The 19,699-nt window shown below is 35.9% G+C and overlaps 1 protein-coding gene across 4 annotated transcripts; it reads right to left on the bottom strand.

Moving 5' to 3' along the window:
- Window positions 1-1,205: 1,205 nt before the first annotated feature.
- LOC134533716 (calcium-independent phospholipase A2-gamma-like) lies at window positions 1,206-19,151 on the bottom strand. 4 transcript variants are annotated; one of them, XM_063371305.1, is made up of 10 exons: window positions 18,565-19,150; window positions 18,221-18,353; window positions 12,867-13,322; window positions 12,281-12,418; window positions 10,862-11,016; window positions 10,311-10,429; window positions 8,776-8,981; window positions 8,037-8,228; window positions 5,971-6,178; window positions 1,206-4,599 (listed from the first exon to the last, which is right to left on the bottom strand). In XM_063371305.1, exons 3-10 carry the CDS (start codon window positions 13,233-13,235, stop codon window positions 4,349-4,351), a joined length of 1,638 nt encoding a protein of 545 aa, XP_063227375.1. In that variant the 5' UTR covers window positions 13,236-13,322; window positions 18,221-18,353; window positions 18,565-19,150; the 3' UTR covers window positions 1,206-4,348. The 4 variants fall into 4 exon arrangements, with proteins under 4 accessions (XP_063227375.1, XP_063227368.1, XP_063227385.1 ...); XM_063371298.1 differs by lacking the exon at window positions 18,221-18,353 and having other exon boundaries at window positions 18,608-19,151; XM_063371315.1 differs by lacking the exon at window positions 18,221-18,353 and having other exon boundaries at window positions 18,565-18,618.
- Window positions 19,152-19,699: the final 548 nt, after the last annotated feature.

The following is a 19,699-nucleotide window of genomic DNA, read 5'->3' as shown; positions in this document are numbered from 1 at the left end:
ATTGGAATTTTTTTAAAAATATTTACAGTTATCAGTAACTAATTTTTACATTACGACATTGGAACATTTTACAAACGCACACACTTTGTCGCTCTTTTCATTAGCAGAGTTCATAAAAATAAAACCATAAAATTGTCTCTCTACTAATTGCTTTTATAAAATTAGTACTAGAATACTCTACCTGAATATATTTTGTTGTAAGTAGGGTATGAGTGGAGTGGTATTTAAATATATAAATAATTGCATCTAGTGACATCAGAAATAACTGTGCTACTTGGGGGTTTGGTGGCTTGTTTAGGGTCTAATTATGGTTAAGTGAGGTGCTGATGAGTCATGTTAAACACACCTTTTATTAGGGCATATTGTATCTTTGGTGTGACTTTTGTGTTTTGTGGAGGTTAACCTAAAACGGAGAACCAATTTTTAGAGACTAGAACCAAACAGAGAACCGGGGAAAAAGTAGCATTGACATCACTACATTCCCCCCCCCCCCCCCCCCCCCCCCCCAACCAAAGTAGAGCTCTTTAATCTGTGGTCAATCTGGAGTGCTCTGGGAGTACTCGACGTCACACCTTTTTGCGAGCAGGATGGGATCGGCAGCAGGTGACAGGTGGTGCTATTTGGAAAACTCATGTTCTGTCCTCAACTGTGGTGCTGATGCATTCCAAAGCCCCACCTCCATTCAGCTTGTCGATGTAATCACAGGATTAAAGTGGTAATAGGTAGTGTGTAGGTACAGTTTAGTGTTGCACATTTGGCTTTTGTGGCTTAATGAATGTAATGTACTGACTGCATGTCCATTTAAGAATGTAACAGTTATAAATTTTAATAGTATCGACTGCAAGCGTTGTAGAGGTTTGATTCGAGGTCACAAGAAAAGAGTAACTCAGTTTTAGATAAGCACATGCACAAGTACTGTTTCGTTTTCTTGCTTGCAACACCACCTATGCAAAATGGTGACTCCTGAGCATAAATTTGTAAGAAAAACTAGGTTAGTTTACCTTCAATTTTTTGTATGATTTGTTGTAAATAGTCTACATTAAACTGTTATAAATACCATTCAAACTGGGACATTATTTTAAGGACAGACTGTATTATGCAAGGTTGTACTCAGTGTGTATTTTTCATAAGTGTTGCCTCACCTACACTATTGCACTAGTTACAAACCAATATTTGAACTCTACATAACAAAAAAATTCAATAAAAACAGGACTATAAAAGTTTATTTATTTAACAAAAGTAACATACATAGATTTAAAAAATTAGAATAAACAGTTAAAACCTACAGAGTTTCATAAATTATATTTTGCTTAAGTTAACAGTAAAATCTTTTAGTGGTTTTATTACATTAGTTAGGTAACATAACAAATTGTGCTATTATAGATATTTGTAACAGGATTTTGCTTAATTGAAAATATTGACTAAATATCAGTATTTCCATTTAAATCTTGGAACATACTCAAGTGGAAAACTTTTAATTTTATATGTAGGGATGTGCGAATCCTTGATTTTCAGTTCGGTTCGAATCTGATTCGAATCCCTAGCAATATTTGAGATATGAATCCGATTCCGAATATTAAGCTCAGAATAATTAAAAATAACTTATTAATTTAAAAATGTGTGTTCTCTTGTTTCTAACTGTAACTACTGGCAATTATTTATTACACTGAGATTGAAATGTTTATGATTATGTATACTTAATTAATAATAAACACTTTAAAATATGAAAACCAAAACATATTCGATTCTCCAACTCAATCGTAACAAACTGCACGCCACAGGGAAATCTCAGTTTTATAAAAGTTTCAGCAAACGAAACCATTTTTTCTCCAATAAATAGCAAAGACTTTTTTTCTTGTAGGTATGTAATTGTTTTTAGTTTATAGTTTGCTATACAACGAAATTCATAATTATAGTATTATAGTTTAAGCTCTCGAAATCTCGAAATTCTTTCAATGTCACTGTGTTAATTATTTAATTTACATATCTTTCTTTGATACATCATATTATAAATACTTACGTATTAGTAGCCCAATTTTATTTTTTCACTGCTAGTATTTTTGAGCTGTATTAAATTAATTTATAACTTTTGTGAATATTCGTAATACTGTTCGAATCCATGTATGTGCAACGATTCCGGGTTCGGGTAATTGTGGATTCGAACCGTACCCGAAAATATCGAGTACTCGCACATCCCTATTTATATGTTTACTCACCAACAAATCATAAATTTAGATGGGTAGGTTCATCAAATGAATGAGATTCCTCCATCATGAGGGGGAAAAAAATAAAAAAAATAAACTCTTGTCTTTCTTTAGTAACTAAGAATAATGACAAATTTTTTAGTTAAATTTGTTTATCATCAATTATCTAAGAAAATTTCAACTGAAACATTACTATCAGCTATCAGAGTTGATGTAAACTCAACATTAGTCTGCCCTATACAAAATATTTGGCAATTCTAGCTCATGTATAAAATCTAGCCTCACATGTTATACATATTCTATCCTTTGCTAAAGCAAAATAAATATTAGATACAAGGAACAAGAAAGTATCACAAAATGGTAATACACATACAAGCTGCTTATAATCAAACAAGACACCTACAATTTCTCTACATTTGAGGTTTACAGTTTTGGGAATGTTGTTACATCACACAAATGTGTTACATGATTAACATAAGTTCACGTGAGAAGTATTAATTCCAGCAAAAACTGCTAAACCCACTTAAGAAAATTTACTGCACAATACAATAAAAAAAAAAATACAATTTTATCCTTTTAATAAAACTTCCCTGTTAATAAGTCTAGATTTATAAGGGCCGGTTTTACCATCTTCTTTTAAAAATCTAAATGCTGGCCAACGATAAGTCAACTACTAGGTAAAGAATGAATGGTGTATTAAGTAGGCCTTTTCCGAAGCTTTGACTTATTGAATCGAAGCTTGTTTTAATATTCAATTTGGCTTCGCCAGGCAATTTGTTGAGTTTCATTTGAAGCTTCGAAAGTGATGAAAAGCCTCGCATGCATTGCGAAGCTTAAAAAACAAACACCATCATACGAGGAAGTGCTCTGAGTCGCGATATGGCCTTAGTTTACCTGCAAGCCATCAAAAATGCTACGAATATGAATAATCAATCTATCTATTAATGGAGACTTAAATCAATTTTGGTGATCAAATGAACATCGGCAATCTCCAGTTGTGACCACAGCCAAAGTAGCAAAGTTACTTTCAGTTGTGAGGTTATGACAACAAAGAGTAAACATTCACTTACCATGTAAAATGGCTAGTTCAAGCCGTAGTTCTGGCATTGAAGGAACATGGTGTAGATTTGAAAGATAGGAAAAGGAAAAAAAAAAAACATTTATTTTCACACTTAATTTTAGGCTAGCAAAATTGACAATTGTCTGGAGTTGTTTGAAGTGCATTGCAATCCCAGCATGTCTACTTTATTACAAATAAATTTTCATATATATACCAACCCCAACTCCTGCTAGTTAATTACAAATTATTTCACATAAATACACTAATTTTATAAGTTGCAATAACAATCATTTTGTAATTTTTAAATGCAGTAAAATACACATGTTCTTAGTCCTAGGCCATCACATGTAAGTTTATAGATATATGTGTATGTGTGTGTGTCTGTGTGTGTTATTTCCTTTAGGATTAATTAAAGACAAATATAATACAAAGTAAATTATTAAATCATATAATTTTTAACAAAACTTCGATGAATGGGACGAAGAAGCATTTTGTGCGCAATATTAAATTATGTAGTTCATTGCATCCTGCATTACACTCGACTTGAATTTACCAAATACGTAGTCATCCTCACTGTCAACTATGTAATCCCGCCTGATTTAATATCGCCATTTTCTTTTCTGAAGCTGCTTAGCTCCAGGTTAACCAGCTAACCACCACTTCATCCACGGTAAACTTGAACTATTAGATCATCTCAGAGTCAAGACGTTAACTGAAGGCTGTAAGACAAAAAATGAGAGCCATCTATCAGTTACATTTCAGCCCTACGTTTAACCAAAGGTCGTAAATCCAGGTATAAGTACCCTGAGAAACTTCTTAACAGGGATTTGCTGTACACTTAAGTGGGAAACATTCAGCTGCAATACTCATCATTTACAGCTATAACATAACTGAATTTAAAATCGCAACTTGCAGTTGCAGGTTATGCTCAACACTATGTTTCAAGGCAAAGGTGTGACGAAACATTACCGCCAAACAAAAATCCTAGACTGTGTAATAGCTGAAAAAAATAATTTTAAAGAAATAGGTTGCAACAGCAAGCAATGCTTCAAAACAGAAGGGAGTTTCCAGAAGGACCGGAGCGCTATGCCAGCCGAGCCCACAGCTCCTCGAGCCACCTGTGCGTGCGCTGGGACAGCGACGGTGGGGCGGTGAGAGCCCTCGCCACCTCCTCGAAGGTCTCCTCGTTCCGGCGGTAGTACATCGCAGCCTCCAGCTCCAGCTGCCGGATCTTGGCCGGGTCTATCTCCACCATGGAGATGATCTCCGCCAGGTGCGGGTTGAAGCGGAAGTACACGGAACTGGGCAGCAGGTCGCTCATCACCGTGTGCACCACTGCAAACCCAATCAATAACAAAGTACATACCTCACTTCAAAGTGTGCACGATACACAAAAACACCATACGTGCTGGCCGATATGGCTTAACACACGACATGCATCCAGAACACTGCAACAGACTAACGATAAACAGAGAAGCCTTTCCAAACCTATATCCATTGAAATTTCTGCCTCATCTACGTGCACATGTGCCCAATGTTTGAACATGTATGAGAGAGAGAGAGAGAGAGAGAGAGAGAGAGAGAGAGAGAGAGAGAGAGAGAGAGAGAGAGAGAGTGTGTGTGTGTATCCATCTTTGCAAGACATTTTACATTTAATAACAGTTGATCATAAAGTATGTATTTTTATTATTAGAACCAAAATTTAAGGTTTTTCTCTCTTCAGGTATGTCGCAATGTGATTTTCTTGTACATGTTCATCCCGTAAATAGTACCCAGTGAATTTAATTTTCAATTTGAATCGGAAGATTTAAGATCTAAGTCTTCACCGAAGTCTAACAGTTGAAGTACATTTGAAATGGCATACACACTATGATTATTGCAAAAAACTAAGCATCTTTTCAAATGTCTTGAAAACAGAAAAGAGGCTGTTTTGCAAATTCTGAAATACTATTCCAAGAATTTTGTTTGTTCTGTTAATATGAGTATACAACCCCTAATAAACATAAACAGACCTAAAATGATTTTGCTCTCATTCTCTCTCTCTCTCTCTCTCTCTCTCTCTCATTCTCTCTCTCACTATATGCATCTACAGCATAAATGAGCTAAAAATTTTTTAACATTTACACACTTTCAGTAAAATCTTTCTACGTAAACATATATTGCGCAACCAATTCAATGTTAACAAACCCTTAGTAATATAACTAAAAGGTTGTTGGGCAAGGATTTATTTTGTTAGTAGTGCTCTGTAAACTCTGAATTGACACATATGGTTGGGTCTCTGGTTGAATAGTGGTCTGTACGTTATCATTTCCTATTGCCATGCCACAAAAATGCATAATGTTTACTGTGGTTGCAATAAAAACATGCGAGGCTAAAGTAAGTATGTCAAGCAGGGAAATTTACTGATAGTTCTAATCCATTTTCACCCGATGAGTGGTTCTCTTACCGGTAAAAACTACAGTTAGCCGACACCACAGGCGTTATTTATGGGACAAACACTGCTCTAAATCTTCGGAATCTTTCAAATTTTTTTTTTAATTTTTCCCGAAGACAAAGATGAATCTTAGCCTTCATTTTGACTTTGACTTTCTGAAGCTTCGTACACCCTAAATTTCATGCAACATAAAAAAAAAATTGCACATCCAGTCGCCACTCGTATCAGTAATAATATCTTAATTTTTCCACACACGTTCACATTCACAGTACCTTCAGTATCTGTTGCGCTGTCAAGAATTTTCATGAACTTGGTCCTCCAAGACGACATCCCCACGGAGGGCTTGTCGGACAGTGTGGGCACTGACTGCAGACGCCCCGTGCCGATGGACACCACGCACTGGATTGGGCTGCCTGGCCACAGGTGGGTAGCCTCGTGGAGTGCCACGCCACAGGGGTTGTTCACCAGGATACCACCGTCCTGAAACAGTGTGCTGCCGCAAATTTAACACATTCACGCTGTAAAATAAACTAACTACCCTATTTACCTGACTATAATACGTACTATCATTTTTAACAAAACTATGGAAACTAAAAGTGGGGTCGCATTATGACAGTGGTGTAGCCAGAATTTGTGTATGGGGGGTGTTAAGAAGCATGGCCCCCCCATATTAAAGAGGGGGTCCGGGGGTTCTCCCCCGGGAAAATTTGGATTTTAAGGTGTAAAATAGTGCTATTTTAGCAGTTTTCGGTACTTCAATTTAAATATTGTAATGGTAAAATTTTTATTAATTTTTAATATGAAATTTGTTTGAGTGATGAATAAGAAATTTAATTAAAGATTTAGAGCTGGGGGGGGGGGGGGGGGGGGGGGGTTTGAACCCCTAAACCCCCCCCCCCCCCCCCCCCGGCTATGCCCCTGCATTATTATCACAAACTTGTATTTTGTCATTGGGAACTGCTTAGTTCTAAAACTACAAGCTTTGCCTCCGTATAGCCCCACATGATTTTTTTTTTCCGTACAGCCACCACTTTTGAACTAAGTCATAAAACACAATTTTCTTTTTCTTATTGCAGCTTGGTGTTTCAAAAGAGATCATGTAAATCACTCTACTGAAGAAAGTGAAGCCAAAAGGTTTTGGTGAGTATACAATAAATTTAATGATTCAAATAATTCTCAAGTGCTATGTACGTACTTGAATTGCGATTCCCAAATCCAAAAAGTCTTTTTTAAAAAACTCATAATCAAAAAGATTAGGTTTCACATTATTATTGGGTAAATACAGTATATTAAATCAATCAGGTAAATACAGTATATTTAATCAAAGTTATTGCATACAAGCATTTAACATCATAAACAAAACCATTACTGTTTTTCAATGAATTGTACAAAATAACTTAAATTTTACAAATGATTAAAAACTGCTGCAAGCTCCAAAAAGAAAAAAAAAATGTCTATTATTAGCGACTTGTCAGTTTCATATTATTATCTGAAGACAGTCTTTGATGCAAATGTTTGTACACTTGATGACCCTTGTTGGATCACTGGTTGCTTGACAAGATGATGAGAGCCAGAGGAAAAAAAATTGACAATCAACAACTATCACGAGAAAATGTGAAGTATGGCGGTAGCCAATAAACACACAACATAGACTTGATGTACAATTTTATGGAGTGTATCCTGGCAAAAGAAAAATTTTTAACCAGTGATGCCACCTACAATATAAATAGCCTAAGCCCAGCTTTCTCTATGCTGATACGATTCAAGTCATGTACAGTAGACTTCCGATAATTCTGCACCTTCAGAACTTTGCAGAAAATGACGGATTATCAGGCAGTATCCCTCACGATCACTAAATGCAAAGTTGTAGAGCACAAATTTTATAACAGGAACATAAAGATGTAGCTTTCAAAACAAATACAAGTCCAAGCCAAAGCTAAATTTTTATTGTACATTTTAAAGGCTCTTTCGTATGTAAACTTCCGAGCAAATTCCAAAATCCCACAAATAATTATTTAACTTATCCTGGGCCACGCCAAGCACTTTGGACTATCACTTACATGCGTACTGTAAACACATTTTCAATCTTAGCTAAAATCTATTGATTTTTATTTTAAGTTTGCTAAGTTTGCTTACGTGAGTATATTCCTTGCTGGTACCGGACCATCTGACATTTTGAACCATTGTACGCCGGTGAATTTACAGTGTACACTAGTACCATAGTATTACAACAGTGAATTCTTTCTGTCACAATATCGGCAGGTAGGTAGCAACTTGAGTGCTGGGATTGGGAAGCAACTCACAATTAACTGTGCATAGAAAACTGGATGACAAGTACCTGGTGCAGAAAGCCATCCAGCTGGAACTCCTCGAAGTAGGAAGGCGCGGCAGCCGATGCCCTCACCGCTTGCCACACTTCGTACTTGCAGCTGCCAGCGTAGCGGGACCTGCTCTTGGGTGGGAACGAGTAGTTCCTGAACACGAACGCTGATAACTGAGCCTGGTTCACTACCGCTGACACAAATGACAACTAGACAGGGGAAAAGAAAACACACACACACAATCCTGAGTTTTGTCTCTCTTAAATGCTCCGTACTTATATTTAACATTGTGCTATTATGTATGCTATGTATGTTATTGCGATCGTTACTTCATGAAAAAAATTCCCGGTTCTAATAAAAATTCCTGGTTGATTCCAGGTATTCCTGGTTTTTTTTTTAAAGAAATCCTGGCTATTTCCCGTATTTCCCGATTTCCTGGTTGGCTAGCCACCCTGGTATTTAACATTGTGCTATTTTCCACACAAATACTTTAAAACATATAATAATTAATTGGCAAAAAAAATAGAAAATTCCACAAAAAAATTTTCCTATGGCATAATCGAGGCCTTATAACATGCAGAAATAAAGGAATTATGATAAAAAAAATCCATACGCACAAGTTGAAACATTTGTATAAACTGGAGCACCAATATGCAAACACTGTCTTGTAAACTGCAAAGGAATCAGAAATATTTAAGAGCCACCACATCGCTAACTACAATGATTTAGTGTGCACTAGACATGAAGAGGTCTTACCTTGGGGCACTGCGGATCTCTAGCAGTCTTGATGAGTGCTACATCTCCTATGTTCTGTCTAAGCATGCTCTCCCACATCTCGGTGTTGTAGTACGAGTGGCTCCACATGAGATTGCTGGTGCCCCAGATGGCATTCTGGGTGAACACCTTGATGCTCAGCTCTTTGTACAGTTGCGACATTTCTTCCAGAGACTTCTTTTGTAGGACTGGAACCAGGAACCATCCCATTACACATTAACGCAATTTATCTCCAACAACATGGTTAGTTTCGAATAAACTTGTAAAAGATTTCGTGTTACTTGGCTTAACCTGGGTGTACACAATGATCTGTAATAAAACTTCCCCAACATTTCCCTGACCAAAATTTCAAATTCCATAATTAATGTTTTTAAAATAATTCAACTTTTTTTTTCTTCAATTTCCTGAAAGAAACAAAGAAATTCCAGCCTCTCTCTACCATCCCCTGAGCTGACACAGTCTAACCAGTGCACCAGCCATTTTATAGTGAGTATGATTATTCATTAAAAAACACCCTCACAGTCTGGTGGATGATTTCAGAATGGAGTATTGCACTTCTCTTTATAAGTGCTACCTGGAAATTGCCACGACTTTTCCAGGATTTCAAGTAAATACCATAACTTTCCCTTACCAATTCCAACTTCCTTGACTTTCCAGAATGTGGACCCCATGTTAATGTCTCGTCCTCGTTGAGATCGTTAAGACAGTAACAAGACAACACAGACCAGGAATACTGGGAGAGGTATTGGCCGTGGGAAACCATGGAAGAAGGAAATAAGCATGACCGGACCAGGACTCGAACAAGAGTCCTCTGGATTGCGAATACAATATTTTAACACTGCCCTACCTCACTCCGTTACTTGCAAAAGTAACCAGCAGTGCAGATGTGATTGAGAAAATTTTTTGGAAAAATACAACCACATATTTTCCTGGGAAATTTTCCTTTTTTCCAATGCCAACAAATATTTACATAATTTAAGATAGGTTGATATACGTTATACAGTGTTTATTTTCAGATTGGTAGGTACCATTTAAACAACAATTTGTTTTTGCTATCAGTTGGTAGTAGGTAGCATGCATCCTACCAAACTCAAATTTCAAGCGAGTAATTATGGTATAAAAAATAACCAAATGTATGATTCTGGACTCTTACTCGTAGCAAAATCTACCCAAAACTACTATTGGGAAAAACCAACATCTCTAATCAACAGTAATTACAAAGGACTAATCTTTAAGAACCAAATTTTGAATGAAATGACTAACTTTAACCATGAAACTAAAAGTTATTTTAAAGAAGAAAAAGTAAAACTTGGAAAATTATATAACAGTATTACATCAAATAAAATTTCTATCTAGGATAACAGTAAGATAAAATTACATACAAATCAAATTGAACTATAACTGAAAAGCTAAGATTAATTTCTGGTAGTGTAAATAATGATGGTACCAAACATGTGTGTTTACATAAGGCACATCAAGCACAAAAAATAACTTTAAAACAACACATACATACATACCTAATACCGAAAGAAGAATAGCTCCTGTACTGACACCACATATGAAGTCAAACATTTCATACACACGCTTTCCTGTCAACCTCTCCAGTTTTTTCAGCAGTTCAATGACAATAACACCCCTGCAACATAAAAACCTGTCATTAGTTTTTGGCAATTTTCACATCACTACTAAGTAAACACATTATGAGAAAGAACTAAAAAATTAATGCAGAATATAAATTCTTTAAATAGTGAAATAAGTGCATTTACAATTCCAGATTTAAAAAAAACAGAAACCAGTGATTTATCTAGCTGAAACTTAAGAAGGGGTCAAAATAAATCAGAAAATTGAACTTAAAAAAAAAACACACCAGTATTAACTTGGAAGTTAAAAACAACACACAATGAATTGAAAGAGAAAATTCATCAGAGCTATCTCAAGTTCAAATATCATCCAGCAAAAGTTTTCATACTTATCATCAAAATCAAGTACTGTCATCTTTATAGCAACTGAAAAGTGACTATCTAGTAAGCGACAAGAGATTCTCTACATGAACATGAGGTGAACGTACCGGATACCACCTCCATCGATGGAGAGGATCCTGATGCCCCGTCCCGGCAGGGGATCCACATGGCCCAAGAGAGTGCATGCTTCACGAACCACAGCCAGCGTATCAGGGTCTGCATTCTGGCGGCGGATATGCAACAGCATCCGCACTACACCTTCCTGGAGAACATAGCACAGACAAGTTTTTTTATACAAAAAAATAATAAATAAAAACTTTTTTAAATTTTTTAACTTCTTTTTTTTGTTTCAACTCAATTATATTGTCCATCTATTTCTATACCCGATACCCAATATTATTGAGTGTGTGCGAGTTTGTTGTTAAGAAGTAAACATGTGAAATACTGGACTGATTTCATAACATTATGCTGTGTCATAAAGATACAAAATCCCAATTAGGCTATATTTACTTGTAGCTGAAAGAGAGAGAGAGAGAAAAGAAGGAAAAAAAAAACCAAATTGACTGTATAGTAGATTACTGTTTTTAGTGTCACAAGTCTCAACAACTCTGTCCGCTGTTTCCCCATTCCCAGAATGTTAAATGGCAGCAGGCCATGAGGACATGCCAAAGAACAGCGATATATACTATGAAAATGTGAGCCATCTAATGGGGCATCAATAGGTGGGACTATTGAATTAATTTAGATATTCGATTTTCATACTTTTAATTTAGATATTAGGTTTTCATAGAAGAAAATTTCCTGTGTTATAAAATGTTTGCACTCCCATGCGAAGCTGGGTTTAGAATTTATTAATTTACTATCACAGACCTATTGCAATTAGCTATCCAGAGCCGGAAACTTGAGACAAAATAATTCTTATAAAACACGTTACCCGATATGTGGACATATTGTAATAATATTTTCAAAATGCATGAATTACCAAAGTGCTGACTGATTTAAAAATGGTTTAAATCTCTTAAAACGACAGTCTGAACATTTATGGAATCAACTCCAGAGTCATTCCTGTTGACACCTGCCCAAAATTCAACTTGTTCCAAATGATATCCACTTCTCGACTGAAAGAAAACCCTTGGCGTGAATCAGGGGGGGAGCTGAATTGTTGCCCCTTGGAAGGGCAGCCCTTCAGGATTTTTCTGACAGTGGTTAGTTTAGGTTATGTTAAGTTCATTTAGGTTCGTTTAGGTTAGGTTACGTTAGGTTAGATTAGGTTAGGTAACTTTACAAACTAACCACTGTCAGAAAAATCCTGAAGGGCTGCCCATCCAAGGGGCAAGTTTTCAGGATTATTTAAACTCTTAAAGGAGCGTGTTTTCAGAAATTGGATGGGCTGCCCTTCCAGTCTCTGTACAAATAAACCACTGTCAGAAAAATCCTGAAGGGCTGCCCTTCCAATGGGCAACAATTCAGTCACCCCGAATCAGGCAGCTGGAATGTGCCGTAGGTACCCACGACTGCTCACTCACCCGGACTGCCAGGCTCTTGGCCTCTGGGTACTGGAGCAGGTGGTTCGTCAACTCCTCCAGCCTCTTGAGCCGCGACTGCTCGCTCCGAGCCGTCATCACGGAGGTCACGACGTGCTTCGTGCGCGAGTATATGCTCTCCTGCAACAGCACATGCACCCCTTCCATCTGACGCACCGCAGAAACACCACCCAGCACAGCTTCAAATGTCAAACAAGCATGATAGAATTTTGCATAGTTGTTTCCCTGTAAACCAAGTTATGAAATAACTTAATTTCCATATTAGCTAATAAAATTGATTATTTTTATTTCATTGAAGCTTCATGTCTCTTGGACACACAACAAAGATCAAGGCTTTCAAAAATGGACAGACCATAACCTACAGTGAGGCAACATCCCAGCTTTGCCTGGAGTAATTTTGGGAAGTTGTGGAAAACCAAATATCAGGATGGCCGAACGGGTTCTCCTAAATGCAAGTCCAGTGTTATATCACTGCACTGCCTTGCTCCATTTTTAAACTAATAATGGTCCAGTTCTGTAATGAGCTATACAAAAACATTTAGCCAAACTGCCACAATGTAATAGTTACCTTTGACACCGATTGTTTCGGCAGCCACTTTGACTGTGGAGAGTCTGGAATTTTTTCTTCAGCTGGCTTAACGGTCTTCGACTTCGAGACATCGAGCAAGCCATGACTGTGGTCATCTTTCGCTGGTGCCAACCCGACAGGCGGCACTCTCGTAGGTTTTGGCTCGACTGCTGCGTCCCCCTGTTGCTGCCTCTGGCACGAGGGACCATCCACTTCCCCGTCCGTCACAGCTCGGCTGTAGAACAACGGCAGCTTCTCGAAGATGCTCAGCCATTCTTTGTTGGCAAAATCCAGCACACCTTTCTCTTGCGAGTGCTTCGACAAATACACCTTCAGGTGGTTTATCAACTTCCAGTGATTCAGAGACATGTTTTTCAGGTCATTCAAAAAAAAGTACTTAACTTCTTTTCTGCGATTATACTACTCTCAGCACCATCATTGCATGTACTTTGACACCTAAGGGCACAAAGGAATTTAAATAATTACAGAAATACTACCAAGATTTCTAGCTAATAAACCTGTTAATACTGAAAACATAACATAACACAACAGCAGCATTTGGAAAATTCTGCAACTGGAAAGACTGTAACTACAAGTCAATTCAACACTAGCCATTACAACACAGCTCATGATGGACTGATTCTCTACTGAAACCTGACATTTGGAAGAATAGCTTACGTATTTAAATACAAGGATAGTCTACAATGGTAAGATGATTACTCATTAGTTCAAGATTGGTCAACGGCAAATATGTTAGAATTTAAATAAAACTATTTGTCACTGACTATTTATGCCATCTGTTGTGTCTGTGTTTAGTTAATCTTAAATTTCATTAACTCATTGAAAGAGTTGGCAGAGTAATGTAACCAATCTATGAAAGATACATCTTTTATATTTGGTACAGTATATTTTATTTTTTCACCTTCCAAACACTTCTACATAAGATAGTTTTCCTAATCAGTTGTTCATAATGTTTCAGCTAATTAAGTTATAAATTTATATTTGTGAATGTGTACGTACATATGTACATGCATACAAGCATGCATAGGCAGTAGCTAGATGCATACAAAAATTACATTTTGAATTGTTAGTTTCACAGTTTATATACCATCTGTACTTGTGTGCCTGCATTTTAGTTTCTGATCCGTAGTGGTCTCGTGTTAGTCTAATAAAACACAAAATGTAATTTATATATATTTACACATGAAAAAATTCAGCACTAAGCCAGTTTTCAAATTTTTTTTTACATATTACAAAAAGTAAAATATCAGGTTAACACTAAATATTAAACAACGCTATAGAAAAACATTAAAGAAACTTAAAAACATAATAAAAAAAGTAATGCTAGCCCTTCCATAAATAAAATAATCTGTCAAAATTCACAAAAAAAAATATTTAAAAGTTTATTTCTATAGATTGTACTGGATCTTTATGAATTATTATAATTGGTAGTACTGATTGGGTCGTCCAAGTCATCCGAAACAAGGTGACGTCATGCTAAATCATGTGGACATGTTCCACTGGGACTGTTCCCATTATGTAACCTGAAGAGAGTATACAGAAAGAAGTGTGGTGTTTATGGCAAGTGAAAATTTTCATTTTTTATTCCAAACGTACACAAACCTAATGCTTGTAAATAGTTTTTTTTGTAATAATGAAGCAATGACTCATGTCATAATATGATGTAGATAAAGCCTTTTTTTCTTTAGAAGTAAGAATCTTTGCAGCATTTTCAAAGAATAATGATAATTGATAGAAAATAAAAGAAATAATTGTTGGCAAGGTTTATTTGTGCCAAAATGCAATTTCAGTCTGGCACACAGTCATATTGTCATAGTGTTTAGATGTTTATTAACTTATTAATTGAAATAAACATTTGCATTATTCTCTTCATCTGAAATAAAGTCATTCTCTCGAAGAAAATTTATTCTACAGTGTTACTCTCTGGCTGCCAAGGTGATAACTGTAGCATCAAATTTAAGTTTTTTCCTGCTATGTAATAAATATTTTACTTCTTTAATTTTTAGACTTTTTATTTTTGTGCTATAAATAAATGGCACTATCGGCCATTCCATGCCAAAAAGGACCAAATTGTGTACAACTAAAACATAACATAAAATGTTTTTATAAGACTATAACTAAACTACCCAACATATCATTAATTAACCAGAAATGTACACATTTTTTGATTATTTTTAATTTTTCATACATAACTTTTTCATTTTAAAATGAGTACCTAATAATTACCATGTATTATGATATAAACAAGTCAAGTTGGCGCTCCTTTAAAATTGGCTATATATGTTTTTCTTTAACAGCTGTGTTTTGGAGGGAAAAGACCAGTTCATTTGGCTTCCATCTGTATGGTTATTGTGGTTTAAAGTAATTTTTTAGAGGTTTCAGCTAGTGTTTTTTGAAGACCTATTTGATGGTGTCCCGTCCGTAACAAAAAAGTAAGAAAGTTTATTATACACATAAAATATTAATCAAGTAATTGTTTATCATACATGACTAGATACTACTACTAGATGTTAACAGAACCTCAAAGTTTAATGTTGATTTTTAATTTTCTGGACTAATAAATCACTTTTTTAAGATTTGTCCTGTCCGTAACATTTTTAAGATTAATTATAATATGTAATAACTTTGTTGTTTTTTGTAAATTATTGTGAATTTACCAAAACATGTGCTAATAACCAACATTCACATGAGAATTTCTATAATAATATTAACAAATTTAGAAGCATGTAATGTACAAAAATCTTTACTTTGAGAGTTGAAGCCAAGGAACAGAATTCCATATTACCGTAAAGTGTACACTGATTCGGAGACAGATGAAGAGAGTGTTGTGCAGAAGCTTACCAAGAACAATGTTCAAGGAGGGCAGTACCTACTCACTGAGCAAGTAGGGCAAAGTAAACATAAATATGTAGTGGTGAGCCACGGAGGAGTAGAAGATGATGGTAGCATTGAGATTTTCTACATGGAGCAGGTTGTACGCGATGGATGCCAGGACATTCTTTTTAAAACTGATACGAGGAAGAAATATGTTGTGAACTTTTCAGAAGTGATAGGTTTACTTCCAGAACCTGAGTTAAAACAGCTTGAAGATAGGATTTTTTACAAATTTGAAAAGATAATTCCTGTGATTATGTAGAATCTGCTGAACTGCATTTTGTCGTAAGAAAATTCTGGGAGTTTTTCAGCAGTGACCTATGTATTTCTATATACCTACTATTTTATATACATTTTATACTCTAGAGTTGCTAATATCCATTTTTTTTGCTTATGAATTACACATGAGCCATAAAACCAGTTTGTAAAACCAAACTTTCTGGAATTTTTTTTACCTATGTTCCGAATTTTTAAACGCATTATACTATTTTAAGACAGGCTCATTCATCCTTTCCTTATCAGTTCAAAAAACATGATTGTTTTATATGTTATTGGAAGCTGTAAATTTTCTTAAACAAAAGACCCTACAATCACGTCCTGAAAGTCTGTATAGGACTCTTAAACAGCCTGACTAAACTTTTCATCCTCCTCCCTGTAATGCTTCTCACCCCAACTATTTAAACATCTCACTACTGCGACGAACTATACATTTCCTGCTTCTTCCCCTCTCTTCTCCCCCACATAACCATCACCCACCTCACTGCTCTACGCTGCACCTTCTCTAGCTTCCTTACCTGTCACTAGGTAGGGATCCCAGATCACAACTGCTCTGGCCTGACTAACATATAGTACCTTTTTCCGGAACTAATATTTAAATTACTAATAAATACACAAGCCAACAAGAAATATATTTTTTTAAATAATAGAGATGTCCCTAAATGTACCCTGAAAACATGGTCTCTTAATTCCTACTGGTTCGTGAAAAATAACAGTTTAAAGCTTACATTATAATACCAGTGTTTTCCCACTACCACCTCCATTCATTGATTACCAGCAATTGTGTATCTCTTTGTTTAGCACAACTATAGCCATCTATGGAGAATTAAAACTACACTAATTCTTTCGTTTTATGTATTGAAGTTTGTATCCCTGGATCTTGAAGGCTTGATCTTGATGGCATGATCCTGTTGGCTTGATTCTGTGGTACGTGATTTTTGCTGTTTTAATTCAGAATGTCGGAAGATCCTTCACATAAAAAAAATATTGTAATATAATAATGAATTATGATCGTTAAGTCTAAGTCAAATAAAAACAATTTTTTTTTCCCCAACCTTCAATGATAATTCTTTCTTATTTAGCAATTTCTTTTATGTGCAGAATCTTCCAACGTACTGAACTAAATAAAACTGCACGCATCATATAGGTACCACAGGATCAAGCCTACAGGATCTTGCCATCAGGATCAAGCCTTCAGGATACACGGATAAACTTTAAAACATAAACTAAGTACTTACCAATCATAATGAACACAGAATATAAGACGGCTGTAATTAAAGAAATTATTGGAAAGACTGCAAAATTCAATGTGTCCGCTACTTCAGTGCAGAGCACGTATTCCTCACAGAAAATGAATTTAACAATTCGATTCAAATTTTATGCTTCCATTAGACTCGTTCGTTACATCACTCAAAATAGTATGATCTATAAATGCAATGTAACAAAAACATTTCGTAATAAAAATAAATTACATATGTACTTATTCTAATAAAACAACAAACATGAAATGCACGCATTAAAAATTCCTTTCAACTGCAATACAGTCATTTTAATGAATTTCATTATTACAACACCTACAATGACTAAAGTTCTAAAAAAAAAAAATTTAAAAACCCACACCAGTAAACATAAACAATGAATGTCAGCAATTGCATAAATACATAGGTATTGTAATGTAACCTGTAAACTGTTATTCTTGCACAAACCAGAAGGAATTAAGAAACCTTCCTTGCAGGGTTAATTCAGGAACGTCTCTAGTATATGGAAAACATATATTCCTATTTATCACGGGTAAACTAGCAGGAATTACGAAACCATCCCTTGGGGGTAAATTTAGGGACGTGTGTAGTATGTGTAAACCATGTTTTCAGATTTTATCTAAAAGCCTCAACGTCCGAAAATTACCCTTTCCCTTACCCTCCTTCCTGCTGGGTACAGCCAACCAACCCCAGCGACCTCCTCCCTTTATTCCCCACCCACTGAACCTGTTTTGCCTATCCCATGTTTATTTTACAGGATTTAAAAAAACACTAGATTTTTATACTATATATTTTTATGAGTATTCTACTAAGCCTCTAGTTTTTCTTAAAAAAACAACTATAAATTAGTTTACAGTTTATAGCTTTAACATTGGTTAATTAACAATATTATACATTAATCTAAGTATGTAACTGTACACTTACTTCGTTCGATAAACAAGACGTTGGCGATGTTTACTGAAGATAAATCAATATTACGTTCACAGCACAGTCTCCCATTATTGCAAATTTGCAAATGACTTAAGTTTAAAGTTTGGCAGAGCTTATATTGTACATCCTGCGAAAACAAACAGTTCGCGTCATATGTTTTTCTCGACTCGACCTTCTGCTACGGAAATAACAGCACTCTAATTTCAAGGTAACTGTGCACAACATCGTGCGCACTTAACTGAAGTTAATACTTTAATAGAGAAATTTGCAAATTATTTACTCTATGCTTACTACGAATCTAAACTCAAATAATAACTTAAAATTTTCTATCTACAAACCTGGATAGGAAGATAGGTGATAGGATGCGTCATGCGTATTTACCTTTCTATCGCGCGAGTTGTAGCAGCCAATGAAAAATCAACAAAAAACCTTCCCATTCCCACTGACCAATCGAAGCCTCGTAGTTACGGGTTTACTTTTATTTACAGCCGACGGTCCGAGAATGGCCATCCGTGAAGTGATTTCACACCTGCAAATCCGTCGCAATTCTCCCTCCTTGTTCTGTTGTCGCAATACGCAAAAAACCTTTGGTTAAAATCGTACACGACCGTCGCACAAATTTTCACGTGACGCATTTATCTCGGTACTGTGCACGCAAGACGTGCAACGGCAGAACCTAAAACACTGTGACACATGTTGAGGTTTTAAAACTTTATACTTTTCATGTATGACTTTCAATGCAGAAACGTATTTTTATCTGTTTTTTTAAAAATCTGTACTGCACTGCGTAAAAAACACGTTTAAGTTGAGTAATTTTACTGTAAACCCAGTTCTTCTGAAATATTGAAGGTAAACAAATGTTTGTATATTTACAACAGCTGATTTTGACAGTTATATTTGCAATGAGTCCGCCAGTAGTGGCCATGAGCAAAATACAAGATGTCCGTAAAAGAATCTCCTAGTTTCAATGGTATATTGTATATTATCAGTGGCGTGCCCAGGATTTAGCTCTCTGAGGGGGGGGGGGGGGGTCAGGCAGAAGGCTGGGGCCTGGGGGGAAATTTTGAAAAATACGTGTTCAATATTGCTGATTTAGGCTATCTAAAAATACTGTTTAATTAAACATTTATGTTTGTGTCATTGAACTTATTTTAATATCATACTAAATATTTTTTTTTTATTTAACGAATTTAATATTAAAAAATTTTAGCCCTGGGGGGGGGGGGGTCCGGTCCCGCTCGCCCCCCCTCCCCCATAGGCACGCCCCTGTATATTATAACAGCTTAATTTAGACTATTTAAAACAAATCATACATCAAATTGATGGTAAACTTGTCGTCCCCAGGCCGTGGCTCCTTCCCGATCCCCGACGTGCGACTATGAATTTAGGTTGTAATTATTTTTGCCGACTAACTCAGTGAGAGGTGGGGGTTCATGCCTACTGTGGCCGGGACCGGGATCTGGGGAGAGGGGT

The sequence above is a fragment of the Bacillus rossius genome, chromosome 1 (genome assembly GCF_032445375.1).
Source record: "Bacillus rossius redtenbacheri isolate Brsri chromosome 1, Brsri_v3, whole genome shotgun sequence".
Lineage (NCBI taxonomy): Eukaryota > Metazoa > Arthropoda > Insecta > Phasmatodea > Bacillidae > Bacillus > Bacillus rossius.
The sequence above is the reverse complement of the archived record's forward strand: the minus strand, read 5'-3'. Positions and strand labels throughout refer to the sequence as shown.

Bases quoted from the DNA above. Each gene is read 5' to 3' on its own strand.
- LOC134533716 (XM_063371298.1), bottom strand. From the start codon at position 13,235: ATGTCTCTGAATCACTGGAAGTTGATAAACCACCTGAAGGTGTATTTG. The intron at 10,430-10,861 runs GTACGTTCACCT...TTTATGTTGCAG, and splicing joins ATCGATGGAGGTGGTATCCG to GGGTGTTATTGTCATTGAAC. The intron at 6,179-8,036 runs GTACTTGTCATC...ACACTGTTTCAG, and splicing joins TGGATGGCTTTCTGCACCAG to GACGGTGGTATCCTGGTGAA.